Here is a 24,302-nt window from a genome sequence, read left to right as displayed (position 1 = left end):
ACGGTCTGAATCCTGTTAGTATACCTAGCACATTCATTTCCCAGAAAGCTGGCTCATCCAAACGCCATAACGAGCATAACGTTAGACAATACTGAGGGTAATAGCTAGATTACTGTTAAGAAACATTTTTACTAATAGAGGTCGTCGCGAATATGGTAATGACTAGTGGCAATTCAACTGTTGGCAATATTCTTTCCAGCAAGGGCGGTAAGGAGCGCACATAACTGCGTGAAAAAAAAAGTGACAGTTATAGGTCCTGTCAGTAACAATTATTTTCTTCTTCTCTGTCAACATCTCTTGAGGCAGTTTTGTAGATTCTACGCTTGATGGGGTAGCAATGGAAGCAGGTGTAGGCTCAGCGTGAATAATGGAGAACGTGACGTCCTTATGCCGCTATACCTACTTCATATCTACGCTGCAATAATATGTATTGAGAACAGAAAGATGAAAAAGGATGGTTCCGTAACCGCTGAGGATTAGGTTTCGCAAAACAAAGAATGTCCTCTAATAAGCATTGTAATTTTACGGAATGACGGCACTCTAGCTCTTGGGTAGTGAAAACCACCTGTCCTATGAGGTCCCATCACTAGGCCCGCAGACAGTAAGACAGAATATTCACCCTTCTCCTTGTTATTTCACTTTATTTATGTATATAAAAATTTATGATCAATCTTTCTTGTTCCTTGGTTCGCTGTTTCTTAAGATGCAAACGTTTTTATCCATGATTACGCACACTCCTTCAGATTGACCATCTTAAGCGTCGAATGCTTAGTCAAAAATTCCACGTCTTATCGCAGGGGCCCGTTTCGACCCTGTTAACACATCGATTTCGGTACATGAAGTGTTCAGATTTAATCCCTTTGACACCTGTACCTGACACCGGAACTGCGTGGACAATGTAACCCCAATCGACCAGACCTTTCCTTCTTTGGATCACTCACTAGATACGAAAGGCACACCACACCCGAGATACCCGGACACCATATACACCCAGACACATCCGTACGGGTATAAGTCGTGGTACCGAATGACCCGGCCGCCAGGGACAAATCAAGAAAATAAAGAGAAATTTATTCCGCTGCGGTTTTTCGCTGCCTTATGCTCGCTGGCTCCCACATCCCCTCCACGCTGTTTCTCTACGACCTGTACCTATTATTTTTTTTGTGAACTTTCTTTCGGCTGCCTCCGGCCAGTTCCTCCCACATGCAACCCCCTGCGCAAAGGAAATAGATCTGCTCTTGATCAGGTAAGTAAATGTGGGGGCAGGCATCGTGAAAAATTCTCTGAATATGCATACATTCTGTTTTTCGCCAAGGGATAGAGCAAGCGGAAGACGTAGATGAAGGACTTTTCGTAATATATACAGCTTGTAATTTTATCTCTTTGGTGGCACTTTCTTACTGTGTTGCAAGAACCATTAGTGAAGTTTCTTTGTAATTTTTGGCACTGGTTGTTAGACGCAGACGGTAACACTAACCACTGCTTTACGCTGTATTCACAGACTTCAGAAGAGATAGACGGGCTTATTTAGGAAATGTCCTCCAGTATCTTTGAAATGACAATAGATCATGATGGTATGGATAGCGGGGTGTTGAAGCTTTCACAAACAGCCTCATCCGTATCTATGGGCGAGGAGTTTCTCTGTTCTAGCAATACTAGTACTTCTATTCTGGATTCTCCGCTTCCGAAAGTGACTTTTAACCATATCGATAGTATAACGGACATTGACACAAACGTCATGAATGAAATAGTGCGGCCACGATCTGAAGTGGATGTTGATATGGTCGATAATAATATGCTTTACTGCATAGATCCGTACCCTGTACAACCTCCGTGCTATGAATCCGCAAATCCGTCTAAAGTCATCAGGTACCCTATATATGAGCATTGTCGTCCGTGCCTCACTTCTGTGAAGCCCCCAAGTTATACGCCGTCTGTAGAACACTACACTGTGGTGTCTATGAAGATGGAGAAGTTATCGCCCTTTGAAAATGCTACTTCCCGATTATGGAACAACTTTATCCTTCAAATAAACTCTACGCAGATAAATTTTTTCTTTATCGATGAGTCATTAACCAAACATATTAAGAACTATCGTGGTGGCGATATATTTGACCCTTCTCATCATTCCAAAAATGCCAGCGATCGTCATCATTCAGCTCGGTCATTGTTGAATGCGTTCACTACAAAAACCACTTACCAATTCGATAAATATGATAAGGAAAGAATATGCGGGGAAATAGCACAAAATGAGCGGAGATTCCTATCAAATGAGCGCCTCTCCAAGAGTTACTCCCTGCAATGTGCAAAAGTTGGTCTGCCCATAGACTATTCCTCTAGAGATTTTGTTTTAAGAATGCGCTGTGAGGGACAGCAGTTTTTAATACAGTTTTCTCATGTTGACGAATTGATCTATTGGGCTATGTATTTGAACATGGGTATATCACTGTCCTTAGATCTGGAACTGAGGGAAATGCCCACCTATAGAAGCGTTCCCAGAAGAAGACATCCGAGAACAAGAAGACTTAAGCAACACAATAAGAACAAAAATAAGGGCAAGGGTAAGCAAAGCAGTGATAGAAACGATTCACAACCGCACTCTTTACTTTTAAGAAGATCACACACCTCTTCTGTTGTAACAAAAGTTGCTACCGCCAAAGAACGTCCAACAAACAAATCCAGATCAAGAAGTTTAAGCTTGCTGCATCCCCCTGTGTCTGATGAGAGTTGTGATACAGACGGGCCTACTAACTCTGGTTCGTTGGCACGGGAAAGTTCTCAAGGTGAATTATGTGGCTTATTTACATCGAAACTAAGGAACTTTTTCAAAACAGATTCTAGTTCGAGAAAAAACTCTAATATGAACATTGGGCAAAAAAGGAGATCGAGCGAATTGAATAGCGTTCAAGAAGAGATCGATGACAACGGTGATACTACTAATACCAATACATCTGCACTGTCCCCAACTTTTTCACCTGTAGCACATTCTGTCTTTACGTTACAATCATCCATTCATGAAAATTTCAGGAGCAGGTCAAGTTCAAACCCCATGGATCCTTTGCATTGTGATCGATCAGTTCTGAAAACCAAGATTCCTGAACCGCAGTATGAGGGCCCGCGAAGGTCATCTGTTTCGAATTTTTCTGAGCGTACGATTCGTGAAGAAGAGTTAAATAATGGCGGTGAAGATGAAGATGATGACGAAGAAGATGTGAATTACGAAGAGGATGACGAAGATGGATACGTCGAGGATGATGACATCAATAGGCTGATGTATTTGGATGAAAGACAATCCCATTATGAGAACGCGAATGTTCAGTATGGAACGATATTCAGTACAAGAAACTTTTCCGTGGCTAATTGTATGAATCATGATTTTCCAAAGAGATTATCACTAAAATGTGGTATTAAAAGGGGGTTCAGTGACGACTCGAAGTGGGCACCAGCAGCACAACTAGTTTCAAGGAAAAGATATATTAAAGACTCATTAAGATGTATCAAACCGTTAACAGAAGACCACCCATGGGTAGGAAAGATTATATTCAAACCAGCGCTGCCACCAACATTCGAGACGAATAATCCACCTATAAGAACCTGTGGCGGTGAAAGCAGTACGGACTTAATGCTAGTGAAAAACCATTATTTAAAACCGTACATAGTGGGATCGTGCGGGTTTTTAAAAACCGGTTTAAAACTTTTTCACTCTTACGGTAAAACTAACGAACTTACGAATTTATGAAATAGACATGTTTTGTAATGATTAAATAATAGTCAAAAAATGTAATGAAAAAAAATTGAATGTAGTAGCCGCCTACTTCTTCCTCCAGCTATTTGGTAAAAAGCTAACCAGGAAAAGAAAAACATGAAAAAAAATTGGTCTTTTAAAGAGAGTAATTACAGATATATATGTATAAAAGTATGAAGAAATGAGCTAATGAGGGGGAGAAATAGAATAAATTAGTTTGCCAGCAACATGTAATAAAAGAAAGGTAAAATGATAATTTGACTTTTTAGGTGTTATGAGACATCAGGCAATAACACAGGCGGGATCCCAGAAGAGGCCCTTGATTATATAATTATCTTTCTTCTCAGAGGATTTATCCTTTTGAGTTGCTTGAGTAGAAATGGTGGTAATCGGTTGCATTAGGGTTAATATTTCTTGTTGTGTAGCGAGAATAGTTCTTTGATGTCTCTATTGATTACAATGAATGGATAAGAAAAAAGAAGAAGAACTATGGTAAAATAAAATGGCTACCTACCTGATATTTATATACAAAACTCTCTGGTAACATAATGGCTGTTGCTTATTTTTTTGCCCTTTTACCGCCTGACATGCATGTTTCATTTTCGTGTGATTGTTGGGCGTTCCTTATTGCGTCGGTGTCATGTAAATTTCCCGAATGGGTAAATACATGCTTTTCAACTTGAAAATTTTGGGCTTCATATGCATGTACTTAACGGAAAAGGAAACTACCGATGAATTAAACAGTTGCCGGTTGTAGCTATAGTAGCGTTAAAATTTGTTTCAGATGAAAACCGATTAGTTTAAACTTTTCTCATTTATACCATAAACGGTATAGTAATGATGAAACAGAAAAATAGAAAAACTAATAGCCTCGTCTTATCGACCATGTTAACATCATCAAAGTCTATCAAGTTTTCCGAGAAAATAGATATTGGTCCGCGATTATTACCAACAGAGTCTGAATTGTTTCTGTAAAATCGTGAGATTAATTCCTGGAGTGCCGTTTTAAAGTATACTGAGTTCCGAGATATTAACGCTATTATTATGAATAAAAGAGCAAGGTTAATGATCCTTTTAAATTCTATATGATGAGAGGTGGTATGCTTAGTATTGCTCATACTGGGTGAAAAAGAAACAGATCTGTAAATAGTTAAGATTCTAGTGAGTGTGTGTGTATGTGTGTGTGTCCGTGTGTGTATATGTACGCTTGTATCTTTTTGATTACCCAAAATGCTCGGAAGTTAATAAAGTATTGATAGATATCGAGCGGCTTCCCTTATACAATGATCTTAGCTTGGTTTCGTTTTTCCTTATTCTCTGACTTTGACTTCAAACCGCGGTGAAAAAAAAATAGAGGACAAAATTATGTAGCGCATAATATGTCAGGTATTATGAATATGTAAAGAAAATGCCATACCACGATTTGGTTTTTTTTCAAACGTATGAAAGGGAGTTTATATGAGATTATCTTATTAAACCTAGTTTTGCATATATAGTACATCAGAACCTTCGGCGGAACTTAAAGAGACCAGAATAGTACCTCTTATGACGGTCAAACCTAGTTTTCTTGCGTTTTTGGAGATCAGTTCAGTGTTGTTTTCATCATCAGGATTAGACATGTATTCTACGGTATCATCAAGGACCAAATTCATCAATTGATCATAGCCTTTTAGGACGCCTATAACTAATTTACCACCCATTAGTTTGACGCGTATTTTGGAGTCTTTATACTTAGCTAAATCCAAGATAGCTTCTCTTTTAGGGCCTTCGAATTTTTTCCTTTGCTGTTGTGGTTTGTTCTCTGATTTCTTTGTTTAAAAAGGAAGCATGGTTAGTATAATGTTAGTAAAAAATTCAAAAGGGAAGGCTATTGCCACGAAGGAAGATAGGAAGGAAAACATACGGAGTGTTGTTGCTGATGCATGATTTTTGATTAAAGTTTTGTGTAACAAGGAAGGCGCCGCTCTCAAATAACTTCCTCTTTTACTGAAGTAGTCTACACATACATGCTTGTGCTTAATAGTCGTTTCCCGTTTTCAGTTTTTCAGCTCCAGCTTTTTTTCGCCTTTCCGTTCGAAAAGAAGAGTACTTTTTTCCGGCTCGTAGAGAAACGGCAGTTGAAAAAGCAAGTGACAAGAACAAAGACAACGACTTCAAATGAAAAGATAGAAGAAAAGCATACCGCGGAAAGATGGTAAGAGTTGTCATAGAAAGTGAATTGGTCCGTACGGAAAAGCAATTTCCACAAGAACTTAAAATAAATCAGTTCAAGGATCGTCTGTACCATATTACCGGAGTAGAACCAAAAGATATGGAAATAGTAGTCAAAAGACAACACGACAACAAGGAGATTTTCAGCACTAAGAAAGGAGGCTCCTATTCGGACGAAGATGAAGATGCCAACTTCTTAAAAGGCAAGGAGGAGCTCATTGTGGTTGTTACAGACTCTAATACCCAATCGATCACTAACCAACTGGCTATGCAAGCGGAGGGAATCCCCTCAACGCAAACAATTAGTGAAGAGGATTATTTGCGAAGAGATCAGTCCGTATTACGATGGAAGATGGCTCACGGCTATGGTAGGTTTAATGCTGCACGACAGAGCCAGCGCGCTGTGCAGTCAAAGCAGGACGAGGCATATGCCCGAGAGCAATTAGCGGCGGCTATCGGCCGCCACTGTCATATCACGGTGGACGGCAGTGCTCCTCGTGAGGCGGTTTTACGGTACGTGGGGCCGCTGCCGTCGGGCGCGACGGGCACGTGGTGCGGTGTGGAGTTCACGGAGGCCGCGGGCAAAAACGACGGGCGTATAAATGGGGTAACGCTGTTTGGCCCTGTAGCGCCGGGTTATGGATCATTTGTGCGTCCGCGTGCTGTGGAAATCCAACCCAAGAACGAAGAATCCGCCGAGAAGGGAAACGTCAATGGTGACGTAGAGAGCGATGATGAAATTTGAATTTGTGCAGAATTAGCGCGGTGGCGGTTTAGTTAGTGATCTCCATCCGATGTCAACATATTACTATTTGTACTTGTATGTATATGTGCATTCGGCGGTTTGTTTGGAGAAAAGATGTTACGAAGAGAAAAACCTGCCAAGCGATTGAAAGATGTCTGAAGTAGCGGAAACTTGGATGGAGACCTTGGTGGCAAAACTAATCAACTATGACTACAAACATTTTATAAGATTGGTGATAATTGTAGGTGGTTATCTGCTCTTAAGAAATATTGCCTCCAGAGAGTTGGCGAAGAAGCAATTAGCTGCCCAAGTAGAAAAGGACAAACGAGACCAAGAGGAAAAAAGGTCGAAAGAGTTGATTGACAGACCAGATGATGCTGCAACGGCAGAAACAACTTCTTTCGGTTGGGGTAAGAAAACTAGAAGAAGAGTTAAAAGACAACAGGAGCTGTTTGAAAACGCTTTGGAGGAGGCCAAGAAAAGAAACCAAGGAACAGACCCAGATAGTGATGCTGATATCGAGGAATTATTGGATGAATAGACTTTCTGTATATGTATGGGTTCCCTTTTTGTCATTTTGACAATATTTTGTTTTTAGTTTTTTATAGTTTCTGATAAAATAATGTAACCATTGCCGATGTTGCTACTTGTATCATATTCTCGACGTCTGATTAACTTGCATTTGCATATCAAATTGAATCTTGTAGGTTTGCAGCAGTTTCATCAGGACTACTGATATTTTTATTTGTTTGAGGCGGTCACTGAGTGCGGTGACTCTCACTTCGCGTGGATGATATATTTCTCAATTCAAACATGATATCGAGCAATTAGGTCCTGAAGTAATGGCTGGAGTACAAAAGAATATGGGTAAGAACTAAGTTATATAGACATGACAAGATAATATTTCCTTCAATGGCTGAGGAACCCGGAGTTTAAAAAGATATACTGTAACGTGGAATAGTATGACGCAGCGATGGTTCGTTGGCTTAGTCATCCGAACACTACGGCTTGTTCGATAATAATGGGCGGCTTTTGACGCAAACATCACGTCGTAGAGGCGATCGTGCCAGATAGTTTGGCAGCTATGAAAAAACCTCTTTTCTCTTATGAAGAGAAAGTCTGGTGATCGATAAAAAAAGATCTTAACATAATAGCCGCCATTTCACGAGGAATTTCTTACCGATTGTAACACAATGAATTGAAATTACTATAGTCAATTTCTTATTTCAAAGTACATGGGCGATGTTCCCTTTCCTCATAATATAATATATCAGAGTTGATATCCTCATTCATTTCTCGCTGTAATTTTAATTCTTATGCGCCCGACATGAAAAATGGAGAGAAACTTGAAAAACGAAAAAATCTTACAGGAAGAAAATAGTTTCCTCATCGCAGCAAACGATAGAAAACAATACGGCAGGAACATATCATAACTTGATAGTACCGAACATACACACACCGACCAAATATGAGTTCTTATAGAGGTGGTGGTAGAGGTGGTGGCAACAACTATATGAGCAACCTGCCTTTCGGGTTAGGTTATGGAGACGTGGGCAAGAACCATATTACTGAATTTCCATCCATTCCATTACCCATCAATGGCCCTATAACAAATAAGGAAAGATCATTAGCGGTAAAGTTCATCAATTTTGCAAAAACTGTTAAAGATGGTCCATTTTATACCGGATCGATGAACTTGATAATAGACCAACAGGAGAATAACAAGAGCGGTAAACGCAAATCCAACATAATCCTAGATGAAGACAATACCAATGACGGTATTGAAAGATACTCCGACAAATATTTAAAAAAAAGGAAAATAGGTATCTCCATTGATGACCATCCTTATAATTTGAACCTCTTCCCTAATGAATTGTACAATGTAATGGGGATTAACAAGAGAAAACTATTGGCAATTTCTAAGTTTAATAATGCCGATGATGTTTTTACTGGTACAGGTTTACAAGATGAAAACATTGGGCTTTCCATGTTGGCAAAATTAAAGGAATTAGCGGAAGATGTGGATGATGCATCGGCGGGTGATGGGACAACAAAAGGAACTAAGACGGGCGAAGGTGACGATGACGATTTAGCCGACGACGATTTTGAAGAAGATGAAGACGAAGAAGATGATGATGACTATAATGCCGAAAAGTATTTCAATAATGGTGATGATGACGATTACGGTGATGAAGAAGATCCAAATGAAGAGGCCGCCTTTTAGTTGAGAATTTACACCTTTTTGTCATTTTTTTTGCATATCCTTCAAAGCAAATTTTGTAGAATTAGCATTTTAACCTTTTGGTTTAAATCAGCGGTAGGAACGCAGCAAGTTTATGTATACATATCAAAATAAAAAAAATTAAAAAAAAAATTCTCTTGGTAAAGATTAAAAATCCTAATTCTATATAAATATTAGTATTACAATAACAGCACTTCCCTCTTGTTATTAGCTGAGCCTTGGAGGTGGTCTTCTTCTTGTGGGCGAAACAGAATTTTTCCTCGAACTAAAGTTGGAATTCAAAGTGGTCGGTAGCGGCGGAAGTTTTGGAGAGTTCAAGGCTGATGAATGAGGATTTGGGCTAGAGGAAGAAAAACTTAGGCGTGACGTCCTATCTCTCCCTACCAAAGGCCTATTGTGTGAATGCGAATAATTAGACATGTCATCTCTGGTCGGTATAGGTGGTAAAGGTGGTTGATTATAGTTGTGGGAAACTCTATGGCTGGAGGAATAGAACGCTTTGTGTGCATCTTCGTCGTCGTCGTCGTCGTCGTCGTAAGACAAGGAAGTTACACCAATGGCCTTTTGAAGTGCTTCGATGTCCACCTTATTAGACTCATTTTGACAATTGTTTATTGAACTATCAGGATTCTTGAATATATTTATCTTCTCTTTTAGTTTTCTTAGATTTGCGAAATGAAATTTGGTGTCAGAAGTGTTTGATATAGCAGTATCATTAGTTTCTAATGTAGAAGTTGTGCCCATGGAAGCTGCAAAAGTTGGAGGTAAAACGATTGGGTCGCTACCATTGCCTGACACCGCTGTATCTGACTTAGATGACATGGAAAATATATTGGCATTGCTGTAAGATTTTTCCTCAGGTTTATTCTCACTACTTGTGCTAGCACATTGGGGAGTAACTTGTCTCATTGTGGAGCCATGAACATAGTCATACTCTGACTCTGTTGGTAATGGTGGTATCGGCCTCATGGCCATAGATGAATCCAACCTGTCCATTTCTTTGTTAAGATCATCTCTGTTTAAATGAGGTACTTTGGGAGTGAAAGTCAACTCAATGAATATTGTGCCAGCAAATTCATCCCCACTTCTTTTAAGTTCGTACCAGGTACAATAGCCCTCTTTCGGGTCTGCTCTAATAGCATTTAACAGGTCTATTTCACACCTCCCAATTGGCAGCGGAGATTTTTTCCTTCTATCGCAATAAACCTCAACGTACATTAAGGGCTTTATCTCGGGGGTAATGTCAAATTTTTCTAAATAATGGAAGACGGGGTTTTGACCAGCTCGATGTAGAGTGTTGCTGGCTCTTGTCATATGAGCTATTCGTAACCTAAGCATCACATTTTGCTTGTCCAGCTTATTCAAATTAGGCAAGTCTCTGGCTTTGCTCACATATACGGACAGGATTCCTTGGTTTCCATTCCATACTTCTTCGGACATTCGACAATGACTCAACGAGTTAACCCAATTCCAATTGTGAATCTTAAGATCTCCGAACTTCTTCGTATCATTGACATACCTTTATATGTTTTCATCTAAATCATACTAAGAGGAGCGCTCGGCCGTCATACATGACCAGCAGAGGCGGCTTTTCATGCAATTTTAGAAGATGATGATTATTTAGAGGACATTACGCTTTGTGTGGTTTGCGACAGCCATCAGAATACAAAACGCCAATAAACTAGGAGAAGATCACTATGGAATTGTTACCGCAGGGACAGAGGAACAACACTCAGGTAACGTTTGAAGACCAACAGAAGATCAACGAGTTCTCGAAGTTGATCATGCGTAAGGACGCTATTGCGCAGGAATTGACGTTACAGAGGGAAGAGAAGGAGTACCTTGATGATGTTTCCCTAGAGATCGAATTGATTGGCGAAGATGAGCCCGTGCAATACAAGGTGGGCGACCTCTTCATATTCATGAAGCAGAGCAAAGTTACCGCACAGCTGGAAGAAGACGCAGAACGTCTCGACAACAAAATACAGACTTTGGAGGACAAACAAAGAGACATTGATTCCCGTCTTGATGCTCTGAAGGCGGCCCTATATGCTAAATTTGGTGATAATATCAACCTTGAACGTTAGGACATTCCTTAAAGTGTGGGCTGTGGGTGTCTCCACAAAATGAGTAATGAAAATTTTTTAATTTTTTTCAGGAGGGAAATAAAGAAAAGTAAAGAACATGATAATAAAGGAAGTTTAAGTTATTGTGTATGAGATAGAGTTTTTTTTGTATACCTTTGTAATCCGCATATATTCCTAAGTACCTTTTTTTTTCAAACAGGAAAAAAGAGTTTCTTTACGGAATTACTTCTTTCGTTTGACATTTTTTTTTCTTTCGAGATTCAAGAACGTGGTTGTGGTCGTGTTTCTGTGCAGATCATATTAAAAAGTTTTTTTCTCCATTTTGATAGACAAGATTTGTTGTTTCTACTAAACGTAACATAGAAGCCAAGCAAAAGTTTTCTCCAACAATGTCTCAAGTGCAAAGTCCTCTGACAGCAACGAATTCAGGTTTAGCTGTCAATAATAACACAATGAACTCACAAATGCCTAATCGTAGCAATGTTAGATTGGTCAATGGTACTTTACCTCCTTCTTTACATGTCAGCTCCAACCTAAACCACAATACTGGCAACAGCTCTGCCTCTCATTCGGGTTCCCAATCACGCGACGATTCCACTATAGTTGGACTGCACTATAAGATAGGTAAGAAGATCGGTGAAGGTTCATTTGGGGTGCTTTTCGAGGGTACAAACATGATTAATGGATTACCAGTCGCTATCAAATTTGAACCGAGAAAAACTGAAGCCCCACAGCTAAAGGACGAATATCGGACCTACAAAATTTTAGCGGGAACTCCTGGTATACCACAAGCATATTACTTTGGTCAAGAAGGACTACATAACATATTGGTTATTGATCTTCTGGGGCCTTCTTTAGAGGATTTGTTCGATTGGTGTGGAAGAAGATTTTCGGTGAAAACTGTAGTACAAGTCGCAGTACAAATGATAACTTTAATTGAAGATCTACACGCACATGATTTGATTTACCGTGACATTAAACCTGATAATTTTCTGATTGGGAGACCTGGTCAACCAGATGCTAACAAAGTTCATCTAATCGATTTTGGTATGGCCAAACAATATCGTGATCCAAAAACTAAACAACATATTCCGTACAGGGAAAAGAAATCATTAAGTGGTACAGCAAGATACATGTCGATAAATACTCATTTGGGTAGAGAACAATCTAGAAGAGACGATATGGAAGCTATGGGTCACGTTTTCTTTTATTTCTTGAGGGGCCAGTTACCATGGCAAGGTTTGAAAGCGCCAAATAACAAGCAAAAATACGAGAAAATCGGCGAAAAGAAAAGACTGACAAACGTTTACGATTTAGCTCAGGGCCTACCAATTCAATTTGGCAGGTACTTGGAAATTGTCAGAAATTTATCCTTTGAGGAAACTCCTGATTATGAGGGCTACCGTATGTTACTTTTATCAGTGTTGGACGATTTAGGAGAAACAGCAGATGGTCAATATGATTGGATGAAACTGAATGGTGGCCGTGGTTGGGATTTATCGATAAACAAAAAGCCGAACTTACATGGTTACGGTCACCCAAATCCACCAAATGAAAAATCAAAAAGGCATAGAAGTAAAAACCATCAATATTCATCACCCGATCATCACCATCACTATAATCAACAACAACAACAGCAGCAGCAGCAGCAGCAGGCTCAGGCTCAGGCTCAGGCTCAGGCTCAGGCTCAGGCTCAGGCTCAGGCTCAAGCGCAAGCACAAGCAAAAGTGCAGCAACAACAGCAATTGCAACAAGCTCAGGCTCAACAACAGGCCAATCGTTATCAATTACAACAAGGTGATTCACATTATGACGAAGAAAGAGAAGCATCTAAGCTCGATCCAACTTCATATGAAGCATATCAGCAACAAACTCAACAAAAGTATGCCCAGCAACAACAAAAACAATTGCAACAGAAATCTAAACAGTTTACCGATACAAATGCTAATGGTCAAACTAATAAGTATGCATACAATGCGCAACCAACAACCAACGGCGAACAAAACGCTAAAAACGCAACGCAAGATAGGAATAGTAATAAATCATCGAAGGGATTTTTCAGCAAGCTAGGATGTTGTTAGAACAAGGAGGAGGGGTTCTTTCTCTAATATTTCCTGTTACCGTTCGTTGTCTTCACGCTTTATTCTATTATTATGATTTTGATGTACATTTGATATTTTTTTATGTTTTTATTTAAAAAGTAAGGACAAAAATGTCCATTCTTAAAAAAATATTGCGTACTTTACGTACTTTATAGTATTGTTTTTTATTGATTATGTATCTTTAATGGGTTATTAATTTTTTTGTCTTCTTTTTATATAGTATATATGCTTAGTGTTCCGCGCGATTGTTTATTTTTTTGTGTAGTGTCCTTCTTAATTAGAATTTTCGTTGGCATTACCATGCACCAAGTACAAAGTATCAAGATCTCTGATCTCATTGGTAACCCTTGAGGAAGCTCCAATATTATAAAATGAAACCGGTTTACCCTCTCTCAATTTGCAAAGTTGAAATTTCTCACCAAAACTTGAATTAGTTACTGTACTGGATTTCGCGTTTAGTTGGATAGACAAATAGTCCATGGCCCTGCCAACAGGCCACATTTTGTTGATAAATATCGGCATTCTCGCATCTTCCTTGCCAGTATCCTTCTCGTCACCATCCACTAAGTAGCACCAAATATAAACCCTGTTTTGTATGGGAATCTTGGAGTCACCTTTAGCAATTTTTTTGAGATTAGCCAATTGAATGATCTTATTTGAAGAGGAACTGAAGTTCTTTTTTGATGTTTTATTGCTATTTTTTTTCTCATTCTTTTGGAAAAACCTAAATATCTTATCTAACGTCTTTGAGTTCAAAGTAGAACCCACTTTGGCAGTATTAGAATCCCTTAAAGGTTCTCTTTTTTCACTCGCTCTTTGGACTCTAACATTACCCCTTTCAGGTAACAAACTCTTGAAATATGCTTCATTGTTTGAACTTGAGCCATTCTGACTTTTGCTATGACTCTTCTGGGATTTAAGGGCTTTTTCTTGTTCCAGTAACCACCTACAGTGGTGATCTTCCTTAAGTCTATGGTTCGAGCAGAAATCTTCGTTGCAAAACGAACAATGGAAGGGTAGGAAGTCTAGTTGCCTACAATACGCACAGTGCTTCCCCACATCCAACATTCCAGTTTCTTTTTCAATAGCCGCCGACATTCTTTAATATAGCAAAAAAATAGTAGATAGTTTATTCTTTTATATCAAAACTACAAACTTTTGTAGTAGAGGTATACTCCAACGTACGCCTATAGCTCGCTGTTGTCACAGTCTCATCCCAGCTCGTACCCTTGCTTACGCTGCTCTTGTTACACCTTTATACTTATTTGTAGAACCTGCTTTTGCCACCGAAAGGAGGGTGAGGCGGTTTTATGCATATACGAACGTCGCTGGCCACGAGCGGGGAACTTTTCTTTTTATCGGCATGAAGTAAAGGGTAGATACGAAATTAACTAGGCATTTAAAAGATGAAAGCAAGGAAATTATCATATTTCGACACACTACTTTCCTTACTTACTAATTGACAGCTCGATATTAATGATAGGGCTTATTGTGGTACCTATTTTATTTGCAATAAAGGGCATAGTAGTAGGCGTGCAAAAGGTTAAGAAAAAGTTTGGGAAGAACTCAGAGTCGAAGGATCCAATAGAAGACAAACGCGAAGATAAACGACAAAGTATTCCTCAAAGAAAACAGCATACAGAATGGCCAATAGAAGAGAACCGGATCCAAAAAGGAGCACCGAATCGATCTGCTCTCTGACTAAACCGCAGCTATATTCACTATATGATGACGACGTAGTGAGATCAGAAGATAACGAAATTTATGAAGAATTGAAACGGTCTGTATCTATAGATTCTGGCAAATATAGTAGAGATCAAACCATTGATTCAACTTTTTACTTGGGCGATAAGGTTGGCAGCTCGCTGCCAAGGAACACAATTTCGTCGAATAACTTGGAAAGGATATTATCAGCTTCATCCATTCACGAAAACTTTCCATCAAGGACCAGGCAAACTCGCCAAAATGTCCTTCATTATTTGCAAGCCGTTTTAATTTTGTCATTGAGTGGTTTCGCATATCATGAACTGTCCAGAAACTTGCACGATAATCATCTCTTACACCCAGATTTTGCATCTAGACCTCTTCTCCTGGGTGTCAAACTTTGTAACTGGCTATCCAATGGTGTTTTGCCCAACTGGTTAGGTTATGCTGTTGAAGGGGTGTTATTTGGTTCTGTTATACCAATCCTGGATAATATTTTCCAAACGGAGGTTGTCAAGAGTTCTGCACACCATGATAGCTTGACCTCTGTTATTAGAAGTATTAACGCCATGTTGGGAGTCACATTTGGGATCAGAAAAATACAGTGGAACTCCTCTTTGCAGGCTGCAGGAGCATGGGGGCTTTTGAATGTCATATTGTGGCTGTTTTTTGACGGCTCAATATCCATGCTGATGAGCTGTATCTGCATTGGGGCGGGTTGTTGTATCTCTTGCTATAAAGATATTATTGACGGTTCCCAATTTTTATATTTCATGGATTTTTATTTCCTTGGTTCTCTAATGTTCGGCAAACTAGGAAGATATCTATATTCTCATTAAATTCGAAATCCTGACGAGTAAATATTATTAGTTAGAAGTAGAAGAAGAAACATTGGCAATAACTTATCTCGTTTACATATAATTACATAAATTTATACACAGTTATATTGCTTTAACCTTTTGATGTTTGAGAAACACATATTAATCGTTAAAATGTAGAAGACCCTTCTCTTTCTGTGAAAAAAATTATACGAAAGTGCAGATTGCCTATTTATCTAATGGGTGATTCAGTATATAAACTAGAAGACGAAGAGCTATGGTTACCGACTGGTGTTGAACTCGTACTACTACCTCCAATGGCGCCGTTATTAGATGATGGTGGTCCACTCGATATACTTCCCTCCTTTTGTATCAACGTCGCATTGTCTACTACTCCAGCGGTTGACGCAGTCGACGGACAAGTGCTTATCCTTCTTCTTATTATATCTTCTCGTAATTTGCTAGGGTTTGTCAATGGTAGGTTGTTTTTCCCATAATTTATTGGATCATTATTCTGAATACCTGCTTTCTGTAAAGCGTAATCACCGCTGTCGAAATATTTTCTTTTCTGCATGGTATGTTTAAAAATATCTTTTTTTGATGGCAACTTTCCATACATTTTGTATAATTTCATTTCGTTGGGCGAGAATTTGCTCGTATCAATAGCTCCACCCTCATCGTTATGCAATTTACTAAGATCGGGGTTACTACTATTGGGAGATAAATTTTCATTCGACATAATGGCAAGTTGGAAATCCAGGTTCTTTTTTTTTTCCAATAAAAATCTACTTCGATTAAGAAGAAGTTGATGGTTAATTGCACTTTTCTATTTGTGATGAGGCCAAGCCATGCAAACTAAAGGGGGCTCAGGCCGCCATGCTAAAATTTCAGCAAAATATCGTTCAATACGTGCGCTGACCGGGTAACGACTAGTACAGCTACTAATAACACCATAAGGACCAATGTTGGATAAATATCCACGGGGATGCCTAGCCGAGTAGTGATTAATGAAACTTGTATTGGAACCATGGCGTGCTCACTGGGATATGAGTCGGATAACACCTGGAAAGTCATTAGTATTCTCGCATAATCGGATCTAGTTCCCTGAAATTCAGTGAAACGCGGTATTGTGACAGTTTGGAGATCACCAACGGAGATTGGATGTATTGCTGACCAGCATACTTTAATCTGGTATGTTTCGTCTCGCTGCAAGCCCGTTAATTCAATATACGTAGTGTTATGCAGCTGCAAATCAGTAGTATTGGCCCTGATTGTTGTCTGACTCATTGCTTCACCCGATAGTGATATGGAAGGTATTAAATTAACATCTTTTGTAGAGATGCTACCGTCTCCTGATTTGCTGAGCGGAAAATTGTGAGGAACCTTATATAAGATTGATTCTGTATTAGCGCATACAAATCCAGTGCAAAATATAATAAACGCGACAAACCAGTGGACATCCTGGGATCGGGCCATCCTCTCTTCTAGAAATTCAACGAACTTGTGTGGATTTAGTATGTACGAAGATCAAAGCATTAACAATATTGCTAAGCAGTTGATCTTCATACTCGTGTAAACTTCCCATTTTTTTTTCATTAAATATTGGTTTTCGTCATCCGTGATCCTTTTTAGCAATAGTGGGAGGGAGAAAGCTCTCTCCACCTTCAAATAGGGTTTATTTCCAAAACTGATTGAAGAGATATGATACAAATCTAACGGCGTCCATCAACACAAATCTAGTGAGGAAAAATGAGCAGGCACCAACACCACCGCCGCAGCTATGGGACAGAAAGAGACGACAATGATGATTATCTCTATCAGAGATTTCTAGAAGAATCGGAAACTAGGGCCAGTAGAGAGCCTTCACCTGTAACTGAACAATCTCAACAAGAACTACAACAGGATGTACAGCAAGCAATTGATGGAATATTTAATTCCCTTAGGAGGAACATGAGCTCTACTTCAAATCCAAATAGAGCGACTAACACGGATGCAAGCACAGACGGAAATGTTGGAATCAATGTAGATACTAGAAGGGCCACCAACGCCAATACGGCCGATTCTCCATTCATAGCAAGGCAGCAGAGCCCTCTTAGAACGTTTCTTAGAAATTTATTCATTCTAGATTACTTTATTGGGCTAATATTATTCCCGTTTTCCGTGTATAATATATTAAAGAGCGGTTTCAATTCAATGACATTTTCAGAGAATGATTTCATAGTCGAAATCGTGGGGTACTGGAAATTTGCCAAGATATTTGGATCTGGTGGCACGACACTAATTGCATATAAGGATACTGGTAAATTAGGATTGCTGGGTAAGTTTCATAACATCATTGTATTTTACTCCTCACCAATAATACAACATATTATGAAAAATAGAGATGGCAATGAACCCCATCTAAATTGGTTAAGATTAATTTTTTCTAAAGTTATCGAGCTATTCGTCAAAATCTCCACCATTCTGATATATTTAGCCTATGGTGTGAGTGGTACCATTTACATGGTTACTGCTGGATTTTTCTTCATATTGTGTCTATTATTTACTGTCGTCAGAAGATATAAAGGTGTCCATAGAATGTTGGTTAGCCAAAGGATGGCAGGACCAGGTGTATTCTAATAATGACAAAACGATTACGATTTTTGTACACTCGTTCCTGTGGGGTATTTTTCATATATCACTGTATGAGACACTTTGCGTCAGAAGAAATTTTTTCAAGCAACACTTCTACGCAATAGCAAGCTGCAAGCTTCCCATACCGTGACACTGACAACCGTTATGGCCGCTATGGACGTCTCTTTGATAATGAAGTTATTATAAACTATCGAGAAAGAGCGCCCACTATACGCATCGATTATAATATTTATTTACCCTTATTGCTTAATGGTTTGAAAATAAGCCTTTTACAGCCACTGTCGTTTTGTGCTTTTAATTTAACATATGGATGTCATAAGAGGTTAAAAGATCAGAAGATTTCTTCCAGACACAAGTTAACGAATGGAATGAAATATCCCATATGTAGTAAGCATGTATATGAATTATACGGACATCATTTCTCCGTATTCCTATTGATATGCGGGCCTTGGCGCCTGCAGGTAGTGAACACTAAGCCCTCAAAATTTGAAGGTGAGCAATTTTCTATAACTTTTGTTGTTTCCCACATCAGCGGTGTATCATATCTGGGAAGGGATCCAAGTGTAGTCAAAATCATAACAAAGTAACAAAACAGAAAATACGTTGAAGAATTCAAATGATTCTTTTATTAATTAATTAATTAATTACTTGGGGTATGTCTTAAATAACAATAATAAGGTTTATAAAACAATCATACTGGTTGAATGGAAAGTATGGTTTCTATTACGAACGAAAATAAAAGCTGTTGCGTGAAAATTTTGTAAAATAATGGTTATGATGATCGGTAAAAAAAAATTATTGTTCGCTAGATTTAGTGTCTATCGGTTCATGGGAAAATGCTTTCCAAAGCAGACTTGGAGGTGACACCATTAACAGCAGCAATGGACAACAAGATTTGGGCCTTAATTGGGGACAAATAGCCGGCACCCACAGCGCTCTTTGGAACGTCTTTGTTGTCAATAAAGTTTAATGGAGTATTGGCTTGAGCGTATACAACTGGAATTTCAGTGCTTTCAATACTAGACGAGGTTGAGTTGGTAGAACCAGAAGAGACAACAACCAAACCTTGAACAGCAGAACTCAAAGAGTCAATCAAACTGGACGAGTAACCACCGTCGTAGACAATTGGAACAATTGGTACACCATTTTCTAACAGACCATAAGGAGTAGTGAAGTTACTGTATTCCTTTCTGATGACAGAGCTGGAGGAGATTAAGGTTGGCTTGGAAGCATCGAAGAACCATTTAACTTCGTCTTGGTCATCGACGATAGCAACAGGCAAACCAGCGCCGTAAGAACAAGCAGTAGGTGGAGTGAAAACACCGGAGTATACTAATTTGTCAGAAGTAACGGACAAGACACCACGCTTGGCGGCATTCTTATCATTAGCAACTGGAATAGCATAAGCGGAATCTTCAGTGACAACAATGGGCTTTTCAGTGTCGAAAATAATAGAGAAGAAGAAAGAGACGGCTTCCAAAGACTTGGCATTGGTAACAACAATGGCACCAGAGGACGACTTTTCTTGAATTGTTTCGTTAACAACACGGGCAACATTGTACAATTCAGTAATGTTCAAGGCAGAGGAGCTGTTGTATAATCTGGTGTAGTTTGTGTGAGTCAAAGAACTGTTGGTGATTGGCACTTGACCACCTGTTACAATAATTTGTAGCTGGCTGCTTTCGGAAGTAGTACTGTTAGTAGTACTGTTTGTTCCATTAGCATAAGTAACATTGCTAGTGTTAGAACCATTCCAGGTTGGCAAAGTAGAGTTGCTAACTTTGCTATGAGTTGCCTTAACGGCCCTGTATTTGAATAGGTTTTCGATTGGGCTTGCAACGACGGCAGATGAGCATGCCAAAAGAGTAGATAAAACAACTTGGAACTTCATTTTCTATTACTGTTACTGTATTATTCAACTGATGGTTAATCCAGTAGATGTTTTTAGCTGATTCCTTTACAAGCAAGAAAGAAATAAGAGAGAATTTCAATAAGAAGTAAAGCCCAGGAGAAAACAGCACAACCTCAAGCAATAGTTAGCCTCTATCGAGCTTTTTATATTTAAAAGAGGATGGCTTTTCAATGAGGTACTTTTTTCTCCCTTTTTCCTAATTATTACTAATAGGGTAAAAGAGATATAATGGGCGCTTTCTTTCTTCAAAGCATCGATGTTGAACTGTAGCATCGAGAAGCCAGATTCACTCCCTACTGTGGTTCTTCGGAGCTTAAAGATGCAGTACAGTACGAGCATATCCCTTTTTAGCTCCCGAACCTCTCTATTGGGAAAAGGATAAACTTTGGTTAGCTCCTGCGCTAATTTTCGGCCCCTTCTTCGAGAAGTTTCGATTCGTAAAGGGAAAACAATTTAGACAGAGTACCCTTTTTGGGCTCATGTGTCTCTTGGACACATAACATGTCCACATAACATGCCCCGATTGGGTAAAAGTGAGAGACTTTTTCGCCCGCCGGATCTTCCGCGGATGACGAGAAAACTTCGCAATAAAAAAGTCACAAAAAAATCACAAAAAAATCACAAAATAAACCAACGAAATGGCCGACATTCTACGGGTAAGCCGAAAATCTTAGTAGTGGAAAAAAAAAGCTCTCATGTGTCTCAAATCTCCCATTAAGGCCCCTTTGTCTGGGAGAGAGATCCCCAATTAGGGATACCCGATCCGAGAATTCGAATATTGCGAAAAGATTGAATCAATGATACCGAATGTTTAGCCTTCGCCGCCACATTACCCAATAGGGAATTGAAATGGGGCGATCATCAAAATTTTCCTATTTTTCTTTTTTTTCTTTTCCCCCTCCAAACTGCCTTCGAAAGGGAGTGAAGGGAAAGGCCAAGCAAAGATGATTAAGGATTTCGTCAGACATCTCGTGCTCGCCCTGCTTGAGAAATTACACGCTTGAGGATGTATGTGTGACATTAATCCATCATGATTGACCTATCGCGGACGATTTTATTTCTGGCAATACCTGTTTATGGAGATCTTTTATTCGCTCCTAAAGTGATTTCTGGCGACGATGGATGAACTTGAAAAGTGTAAGTTTTTACGACGAGCGGTTGTCGAATCTCTCACTTTGTCTCCTTTGAGTTCTATTCAGTATTGTAAAACTAGATCATCTTATAATATATACCTCGAAAAGCCGAGAGAAAGCGCGTGATGCAGCACGATCTTTTCTCCTTTACGACGTGTTTATAACAAAATTACATACTCTTACACGTGTGGAAGTTATTTCTTATTTTTTTCCATCGTTGATATATATATATATCTACTTTGCGAATCGTCTCCTGATCTGCCATCTCTGTTACCTTTTTCAACTATATCAGCCATTTTTTTGATTTTTCAAGATAAAAAAAACCAGCCATTACCGAAATTGTGCTATTGTGCGTGGATGTATGGATTAAGGGCAGCTGTGATCTGCCTTTAGTTACTAAGCACATCTTCTTAGAAAATGTGGTCATTTAGACACCTCGTGAAGAGATATAATCAAGCTGGCGTCTGTTCTGGTTAGTTTTTTCCGAAGAAGGAGCATTTCTTTATTCATAATATGCGTTCTATATTTATAAATAAATACTCGATAGTAAAAAGGGATGTCCTGCCACTTCAGCGCGTCCTTACAACGCATTCTTTCTTGTCAAATAGTCAAACCTGGAGTAAGTGTAGCCAATAAATGGTAAATCTTCCTTGATTGGCGCACTTCCACCTTGTTTTGTCATTTGTTCTCTTTGTTTGGCAGCTTGCGCCATAGCTGGGGAATCCGGTACATTCTCTAACTCGTCGGTTGGGAAGAACCTAGTATCGGTGATGGAGCTCAGCTTTGGTATATATGGCGCTTCTACTTGTCTGATTGTGTTCCAATCAACACCGCGAAAAAATGGATGATTTTTTATCTCATCTGCACCACCATGTCTACCGAGTCTTTGATCTGCATGTGTTAGTAATCGACGGATTAGATCTTCAGCCTCGTATGAAATATGGATATCGTCAGGAAATTGTAGAGTTTGTTCAAAATTCATGATTTTTCTGTACGTTTCCTGTGGAGTTTCAGAACAGAATGGAGGCCAACCAATCAGACATTCATACATAATCGCACCGAGTGACCACCAATCACATTCTTGGCCGTAACCTTGGTATAAAAATATTTCAGGAGCAATATAATCCGGTGTACCCACGGTAGAATATGCCATTAAACGACGTGATTTTCTCCATGTCTGTATTTGTTGCCTGTTTGACATTGTTAGACTAATAGAATCCACTACCATCGTTTGCCTTTTATTTGCAGTATCGGTTGTGTTTGCGTTGTAAGTACCTGGCTTGGGAATACCATTGGTAGCCTCATCCTGTTGTAAAAGTTTTTTATAGTAGTTCGAGTCGTGAGTCTTGTGAAACCCCGTAGATAACCCGAAGTCAGATAATTTTATATGACCTCTAATATCGATCAAAATGTTATCCGGTTTGATATCTCTGTGAATGAATCCTAATTTATGAATAGTCTCGATGGCTAAAATACACTCTGCCATGTAAAATCTAGTCACATCCTCTGTGAATAATTGCCATCTAATCAACATAGTCATTAAATCCCCACCAGGTAAAAATTCCATGATTAGATATAAATATTGAGCATCTTGGAAAGAGTAATATAGTGAAACCACCCATGGGGAATCACTTCCAGCCAGAACATCCCTTTCAGCCTTAACGTGTGCCAATTGGTCCTTTTTGTACATCTCGGATTTTAATAAAGTTTTCATTGCATATATTTTCCCGGTGTCTTTCTTTTGAACTAGTCTCACTTCACCAAATGCCCCTTTGCCGATAACTTTCACGGTATGGAAATCCTCTAACGACAATCTTGTTCTACGTAATCTCAAAAATTGTGATTCTTTCTTACCCAGAGAGCTCAATTGCCTAGATTTTCTTTCTTCTGACCAATTATGAGAAGTTAGTTCTGTTTCTAACTCCACCCTTCTTTCATTTCTTTCAATGGCGTACTTAACAGACGATTGGTAAAAGTTTTCAATTTTTAACTTTACAGCTGCTGCTTTATCTTGTGTCCCTTTGGTCAACAGATCTGGTCGTCTTTCAAAGTACATATAATTCGATATGGTACCGTTATTGAAGCCACTTTGAACTGGCGATTGCGATTGCTGTTGTTGCTGCTGTTGTTTTTGTATTTGCATGTGTTGTTGTTGCTGCTGCTGCTGCTGCTGCTGCTGAAATTGAAGTTGTTGCTGTTGTTGCTGTTGTTGCCGGGAATTCTGCTGTTGTGCCTGAGGAAATTGTTGCTGAAATTGAACATTTTCCTGTTCTTGTTGTAACCTTTGGAAGCTTTTCACGCTTCTTAACCCGCTTGAATATGATCCATTGCTCCGTACGGTCTGCGGTTGGTGGAACGGACTACTGGAAGAACTGCCATTTAGATTTTGATTGTACTCTGATTCTATAGAATATTGGCCCGGTGATAATTGGGGTAGTTGAGTATTTCCACTCCCATTACCATTTTGAACCATGCTCTGGGAGTTATTATTATGCCTATAAAGGCCGCCCATTGATGGTGGTGGTGTGTTGATCATCTGATTTGGAGCTGTGTAGTTATTATGTGACGGTGGGGTCGCAGGGTAATTTAGGGCTGGAATGTCTGTAAAACCGCTGCCAATATTACCAGTTTCACGTTGTAAATGATCCTGTAATGATTGATGAGAGCCTTGCTCTTTCATGTAGTTGCTACTGAATCCTGCAGCAGGCGGTCTAGGAATTTGCTGGTACGGATTCATTTCGTTGGCGTATTGTTGTTGTTGGTGCTGTTGATCTTGCTGTTGAGACATATAATAGCCTTGCCCCGAAGTAGGTGCTCCTTCATGGTGATTACTGCTATTATTATACATTGCGAAGGCTGCAAAGGATTATGGAAGGATCAGCGCAGACGTGTACCTATACTGAAATTCACGCTTACGTTTCAAAAATAGGATATCTATGTGGCAATATCAGTGTTGGCCGATAATGAAG

General features: G+C 39.3%; 16 protein-coding genes across 16 annotated transcripts; 8 read left to right on the top strand and 8 right to left on the bottom strand.

Moving 5' to 3' along the window:
- Positions 1 to 1,534: 1,534 nt before the first annotated feature.
- On the top strand, positions 1,535 to 3,739 carry MPF1 (Mpf1p; the record flags this gene model as incomplete). Its single annotated transcript, XM_033912912.1, has 1 exon — positions 1,535 to 3,739. One exon carries the CDS (start codon positions 1,535 to 1,537, stop codon positions 3,737 to 3,739), a length of 2,205 nt encoding a protein of 734 aa, XP_033768803.1.
- Positions 3,740 to 4,560: 821 nt separating this feature from the next.
- SPAR_N01710 (uncharacterized protein) lies at positions 4,561 to 4,863 on the bottom strand (the record flags this gene model as incomplete). Its single annotated transcript, XM_033912911.1, has 1 exon — positions 4,561 to 4,863. The coding sequence occupies one exon, from the start codon at positions 4,861 to 4,863 to the stop codon at positions 4,561 to 4,563; it is 303 nt and encodes a 100-aa protein (XP_033768802.1).
- A 360-nt stretch (positions 4,864 to 5,223) lies between these two features.
- Positions 5,224 to 5,669, bottom strand: LSM7 (Sm-like protein LSM7; the record flags this gene model as incomplete). The annotated part of the gene is made up of 2 exons (XM_033912910.1): positions 5,224 to 5,553; positions 5,649 to 5,669. The coding sequence occupies 2 exons, from the start codon at positions 5,667 to 5,669 to the stop codon at positions 5,224 to 5,226; spliced, it is 351 nt and encodes a 116-aa protein (XP_033768801.1).
- A 267-nt stretch (positions 5,670 to 5,936) lies between these two features.
- On the top strand, positions 5,937 to 6,701 carry ALF1 (Alf1p; the record flags this gene model as incomplete). The annotated part of the gene is made up of 1 exon (XM_033912909.1): positions 5,937 to 6,701. The coding sequence occupies one exon, from the start codon at positions 5,937 to 5,939 to the stop codon at positions 6,699 to 6,701; it is 765 nt and encodes a 254-aa protein (XP_033768800.1).
- A 151-nt stretch (positions 6,702 to 6,852) lies between these two features.
- PGA2 (Pga2p) lies at positions 6,853 to 7,242 on the top strand (the record flags this gene model as incomplete). The annotated part of the gene is made up of 1 exon (XM_033912908.1): positions 6,853 to 7,242. The coding sequence occupies one exon, from the start codon at positions 6,853 to 6,855 to the stop codon at positions 7,240 to 7,242; it is 390 nt and encodes a 129-aa protein (XP_033768799.1).
- A 927-nt stretch (positions 7,243 to 8,169) lies between these two features.
- RPC31 (DNA-directed RNA polymerase III subunit C31) lies at positions 8,170 to 8,925 on the top strand (the record flags this gene model as incomplete). The annotated part of the gene is made up of 1 exon (XM_033912907.1): positions 8,170 to 8,925. The coding sequence occupies one exon, from the start codon at positions 8,170 to 8,172 to the stop codon at positions 8,923 to 8,925; it is 756 nt and encodes a 251-aa protein (XP_033768798.1).
- Positions 8,926 to 9,150: 225 nt separating this feature from the next.
- On the bottom strand, positions 9,151 to 10,383 carry INN1 (Inn1p; the record flags this gene model as incomplete). Its single annotated transcript, XM_033912906.1, has 1 exon — positions 9,151 to 10,383. One exon carries the CDS (start codon positions 10,381 to 10,383, stop codon positions 9,151 to 9,153), a length of 1,233 nt encoding a protein of 410 aa, XP_033768797.1.
- A 257-nt stretch (positions 10,384 to 10,640) lies between these two features.
- Positions 10,641 to 11,030, top strand: GIM3 (tubulin-binding prefolding complex subunit GIM3; the record flags this gene model as incomplete). The annotated part of the gene is made up of 1 exon (XM_033912905.1): positions 10,641 to 11,030. One exon carries the CDS (start codon positions 10,641 to 10,643, stop codon positions 11,028 to 11,030), a length of 390 nt encoding a protein of 129 aa, XP_033768796.1.
- A 389-nt stretch (positions 11,031 to 11,419) lies between these two features.
- YCK2 (serine/threonine protein kinase YCK2) lies at positions 11,420 to 13,111 on the top strand (the record flags this gene model as incomplete). The annotated part of the gene is made up of 1 exon (XM_033912904.1): positions 11,420 to 13,111. The coding sequence occupies one exon, from the start codon at positions 11,420 to 11,422 to the stop codon at positions 13,109 to 13,111; it is 1,692 nt and encodes a 563-aa protein (XP_033768795.1).
- Positions 13,112 to 13,405: 294 nt separating this feature from the next.
- CUZ1 (Cuz1p) lies at positions 13,406 to 14,230 on the bottom strand (the record flags this gene model as incomplete). Its single annotated transcript, XM_033912903.1, has 1 exon — positions 13,406 to 14,230. One exon carries the CDS (start codon positions 14,228 to 14,230, stop codon positions 13,406 to 13,408), a length of 825 nt encoding a protein of 274 aa, XP_033768794.1.
- Positions 14,231 to 14,775: 545 nt separating this feature from the next.
- NSG2 (Nsg2p) lies at positions 14,776 to 15,675 on the top strand (the record flags this gene model as incomplete). Its single annotated transcript, XM_033912902.1, has 1 exon — positions 14,776 to 15,675. The coding sequence occupies one exon, from the start codon at positions 14,776 to 14,778 to the stop codon at positions 15,673 to 15,675; it is 900 nt and encodes a 299-aa protein (XP_033768793.1).
- A 211-nt stretch (positions 15,676 to 15,886) lies between these two features.
- Positions 15,887 to 16,393, bottom strand: IGO1 (phosphatase regulator; the record flags this gene model as incomplete). The annotated part of the gene is made up of 1 exon (XM_033912901.1): positions 15,887 to 16,393. The coding sequence occupies one exon, from the start codon at positions 16,391 to 16,393 to the stop codon at positions 15,887 to 15,889; it is 507 nt and encodes a 168-aa protein (XP_033768792.1).
- Positions 16,394 to 16,533: 140 nt separating this feature from the next.
- PGA1 (Pga1p) lies at positions 16,534 to 17,130 on the bottom strand (the record flags this gene model as incomplete). Its single annotated transcript, XM_033912900.1, has 1 exon — positions 16,534 to 17,130. One exon carries the CDS (start codon positions 17,128 to 17,130, stop codon positions 16,534 to 16,536), a length of 597 nt encoding a protein of 198 aa, XP_033768791.1.
- A 273-nt stretch (positions 17,131 to 17,403) lies between these two features.
- Positions 17,404 to 18,273, top strand: ASI2 (Asi2p; the record flags this gene model as incomplete). Its single annotated transcript, XM_033912899.1, has 1 exon — positions 17,404 to 18,273. One exon carries the CDS (start codon positions 17,404 to 17,406, stop codon positions 18,271 to 18,273), a length of 870 nt encoding a protein of 289 aa, XP_033768790.1.
- An 841-nt stretch (positions 18,274 to 19,114) lies between these two features.
- On the bottom strand, positions 19,115 to 20,179 carry YGP1 (Ygp1p; the record flags this gene model as incomplete). The annotated part of the gene is made up of 1 exon (XM_033912898.1): positions 19,115 to 20,179. One exon carries the CDS (start codon positions 20,177 to 20,179, stop codon positions 19,115 to 19,117), a length of 1,065 nt encoding a protein of 354 aa, XP_033768789.1.
- Positions 20,180 to 21,913: 1,734 nt separating this feature from the next.
- On the bottom strand, positions 21,914 to 24,181 carry CBK1 (serine/threonine protein kinase CBK1; the record flags this gene model as incomplete). Its single annotated transcript, XM_033912897.1, has 1 exon — positions 21,914 to 24,181. The coding sequence occupies one exon, from the start codon at positions 24,179 to 24,181 to the stop codon at positions 21,914 to 21,916; it is 2,268 nt and encodes a 755-aa protein (XP_033768788.1).
- Positions 24,182 to 24,302: the final 121 nt, after the last annotated feature.

The sequence above is a fragment of the Saccharomyces paradoxus genome, chromosome XIV (genome assembly GCF_002079055.1).
Source record: "Saccharomyces paradoxus chromosome XIV, complete sequence".
NCBI lineage: Eukaryota > Fungi > Ascomycota > Saccharomycetes > Saccharomycetales > Saccharomycetaceae > Saccharomyces > Saccharomyces paradoxus.
The sequence above is the reverse complement of the archived record's forward strand: the minus strand, read 5'-3'. Positions and strand labels throughout refer to the sequence as shown.